This window comes from Cupressus sempervirens, chromosome 5, assembly GCF_028749045.1.
Source record: "Cupressus sempervirens isolate cs-2001-9-10 chromosome 5, ASM2874904v1, whole genome shotgun sequence".
NCBI classification, from domain to species: Eukaryota; Viridiplantae; Streptophyta; class Pinopsida; order Cupressales; family Cupressaceae; genus Cupressus; species Cupressus sempervirens.
The window spans coordinates 697,108,297-697,111,905 of record NC_143122.1 but is presented as its reverse complement, the minus strand read 5'-3'; the positions used below and the strand labels follow the sequence as shown (position 1 = coordinate 697,111,905).

At 38.6% G+C, this 3,609-nt stretch overlaps 1 protein-coding gene across 1 annotated transcript; it reads right to left on the bottom strand.

Moving 5' to 3' along the window:
* Positions 1-2,152: 2,152 nt before the first annotated feature.
* On the bottom strand, positions 2,153-3,116 carry MRPL11 (mitochondrial ribosomal protein L11). The gene has a single exon (XM_089832354.1). It carries the CDS (start codon positions 2,796-2,798, stop codon positions 2,334-2,336), a length of 465 nt encoding a protein of 154 aa, XP_089688480.1. The 5' UTR covers positions 2,799-3,116; the 3' UTR covers positions 2,153-2,333.
* Positions 3,117-3,609: the final 493 nt, after the last annotated feature.

The following is a 3,609-nucleotide window of genomic DNA, read 5'->3' as shown; positions in this document are numbered from 1 at the left end:
AATGAAGCTGAATTTGAATCCCTTGCTCGAGGTCTATGGCTTTGTATGAAGCTGAATTTGAAGCCCTTGCTTAAGGTCTATGGCTTTGTATGAAGCTAAATTTGAAGCCATTGCTCAATTCTACGGCTTTGTAAGGGCCTAAACAATATAGATATGGAAGGCAATTTGCTGATATGTGTAAATGCAATCAAGAATAGACCAAGTTTGCATGGAGACAAGGATACTTGGACACTATGGAGACTGATACCAGTATCAAGACAACTATTTTTTCAAAATAGAAGATGGTGGTACTAGGAAATGCCACTTTTCAATATAATTAAAAATATATAGAAAATTTGAAAATATAGTGGACTGTAACAATATTTTAATAATACTAGGTGACTGTAACACCAAAACCCCCCTACAACACTGAAATCCCCACTCATTTCCATTGTTAGAGTTGCTCTGAGATTCTTAACCCTTTAACTGGTGTCCAAATCTAAAATATAGTGGACTGTAATCCTGCAAAGTCTCCACATAAATCAAGAAAGGAGACGCCTCCCCATCTCTAGAACGTGTTCCAGGGGGTTGGGGATGTGTCTCCATGCAACACTGGAACAGACACATCTCCAAGTCAAAGCTAAAGAATTGGATTGTCAAGATTGGGGATCAGTGGGAACAAATTAAAGATTTTTCAATCAAGCATGTTCATTGAGAGGCTAATGGTGCAGCAGACCTCTTGGCTACTAAAGGTGTACTGTGTGGATCAACCAGGGGAGAGTTCATCTGATTGGGCAGGTCTGGAAGCTGTACTGTATAAGGATTGGCAGGTAGACCTACCTTGATAGGCTTTGGGCTCCCCAGCGGAGGTAACCTCAATGAATTACCAGAAGCACTGTAGAATAAATCTTAAGTATATTATGGCCAGGATCAGATTCATCATGGCAGTTGTTGTCACCTCAAAATTGCTACTAATAGTTGCCATTAGCAACACTAATACAGCTAATAATGGACTGAGCTCGTCCCACTTATGGAAGGGCTTGAATCATGGGTTTTGGGCATCTTTGACAAATTTGTGTGTTTAAGGATGTGTTGTATTCCCAGCAGCCAGGTAGGATCTATGATATGACAGATGGGCTGAGGTTCTTCTAGCCCTGTGCAATGTACCATTTCCTTTGGATTTTAATGAAGGTAGCTACCCCTTCAGAAATACTTACCAACAGAAAAAAAATAAGCTTCTTCAACTGTTTTAAAAAGATAAATAGATTGTTCAAAAGCAACTTTATAATTTCTATAATTAGACCTGCACCATTTCTTCTCCTTCTTATGACAGGCCCTAAATCAAAAGGGTTGTATGATGGAAGTTCAAAATGCTTTTGGCGAGATAATGATTTAATTATTCAATGGATAGTTATGCCCACTCTCTCCACAAAAAAGAGGTGGTTTTATGTATATGGAGGAAGAAACCAAAAACCATATGTGATGAAAACATTTCTAGTTGTTACACTACTTATCGTTCCATCCTTTCTAAATGAAGTAATGCACAGTTTCATGAAGATCTAACAAGAAATCAACTACCAAATTCATCACTTGTTGCAAAGAAACCTAAAACCTGATTATGGTTCTATTAATGCTATTATTCTTTCCACTTTTCGTGGTCGTCATAGACACACTTTCAATTACTGGATGCTTTGTCATTTCAATCATACACATAGCTGATCCACATCTGGATGAAACTTTTAACTTTCAATCTGATCACAGAATTCAGCAATCACTGCAAAGAAATTATAATTCCTAATTATGAAACAATGCTATAGAATAATATCTGGTATTGTTTGAACTTTTCCAGACATCTTAGACAACTTTTATACATTGAACCGTTTTTCGTACAAATATTTGGATCAATTCTTCTTTCTAACCTAAACTTACTCTTCGTTATTCATTGCGAAGGGATCAGAATCCTAGTCTTCAGGTGTCTCCAAACAAACAAAACTCTACCAATATATTAGTCCATAACAATAAACATTTAGTCTTGTTTCAGATTTTCCAGTCATTATAAACACAGATTGCAATCTACTTCGTGCCATTCGCCCGTTACTATCTCATTGATGGATACTTAAATTAAAATTTAATTACCAAAGCACGGAATAAAACGTTATCCAGAAAAGAAGAATTATCAAAAAGAAGGCATTATGTAATAAATTGTCTACGAAGAAATGTTGAATTACAATCCGCATAAAAGACCGCATTCCATCGCGCATGGCATATACTATCAAACAAATTGAGGCCCCTTTTAGCTTTGAGATATAACTTCAAAGAGCATATTAAATTACACTACAATATTTCAAAAAAACCTAATCTAAGTCTCTCAAAACTTTAATCCCCATTGTCCTAGCCGTACTAATAATGGACTTACAGATGGACTCGAGAGGCATAGTCTGACAATTAGGATCAGACTGCTTGATCTTTGCGATTTCGAAAATATGCTTAACGCTGAGCGTAGCTACAGTCTCGTGCCCGGGCTTACCACTTCCGGCTTGAATTCCAGCGGCCTTTTTAAGGTACCATGTGACCGAGGGGGATTTGACAATGAAATCAAAAGAGTTATCCTTATAAGCAGTGAGAAGAACGGACATGGGAGTATCTGGCTTGATATGCTGTGTGCGGGCATTGAAATCTTTACAGAACGTCATGAGGTTAAGGCGGTACTGACCAAGCGCAGGGCCGACGGGCGGCGCAGGTTTTGCTCCTCCCGCTGGGACAATCATTCGGATTGTGGCCGCCACAGGCCTCCTCAGTGCTTGATCCAATGCTGCCATTTTAACAAAGTTTCAGAAGATTCGAGAAATTGATTGGAGCGAATGGGAATGAATTTGATGTGCTGAGGAAATTTGTAAGGGAATTAAAAGAGAAACTGATTGCTGAACTGTGTGCTCCAAAGTTCCTCTCGCGATATCGCTGGTTCTACTTCACCGAAAGTATCATTTCTAATTTTCACTCTGCTCAGAAAAACCAGTTAATCACAGTTGTTAGGTTTTAAGCGTCCATTTAGGCAGGGTCTCGTAACCTACAGGTTTATTTTTTAAGTCCAATTTTGTTGTTTTAAAGAGTTATAAAGATTATTTGTATATATAATATATATAGGATTCTCTTTTTTATGAGGAGGGTCTTATGGGGACTGGCTAATCTCCACACAATCTGTTCATGTCTAAGACCACTATACTACCATTCTGATCCCCTACCGTACATACCATGTGTCCCCATGCGTTGTGTCCACATTGTTTCAAAGGGTCAAAGGTCAAAGTGACAACTTTCAGTGAAATCCCGATGACCATCGGAACTGCGGTTGTCCCTCCTAGTCGCGTACAGATACCATAAGACATCTATTAACCGTAGCATCAAATAGACAGTGGTTACCTAACTCGAAGGTGTTGAATGGGGATTGACCGTTTGGTTGGTGACCGACAGTTGTGCATTTGGTTGTTTAGGGTCAACAGACAGCTGCCAATTACAACCTATCTGTGAATTTAAATCCATTTACCAATGGGCTTATACGGTTTTAGGTTGTTTTTAGTGGATCCTTTCTTGAATCAACCTTTTCTTTCGGCCAAATTAGGGATCTAAGAACCA

Coding starts and splice junctions, on each gene's coding strand:
- MRPL11 (XM_089832354.1), bottom strand. CDS start 2,798: ATGGCAGCATTGGATCAAGCACTGAGGAGGCCTGTGGCGGCCACAATC.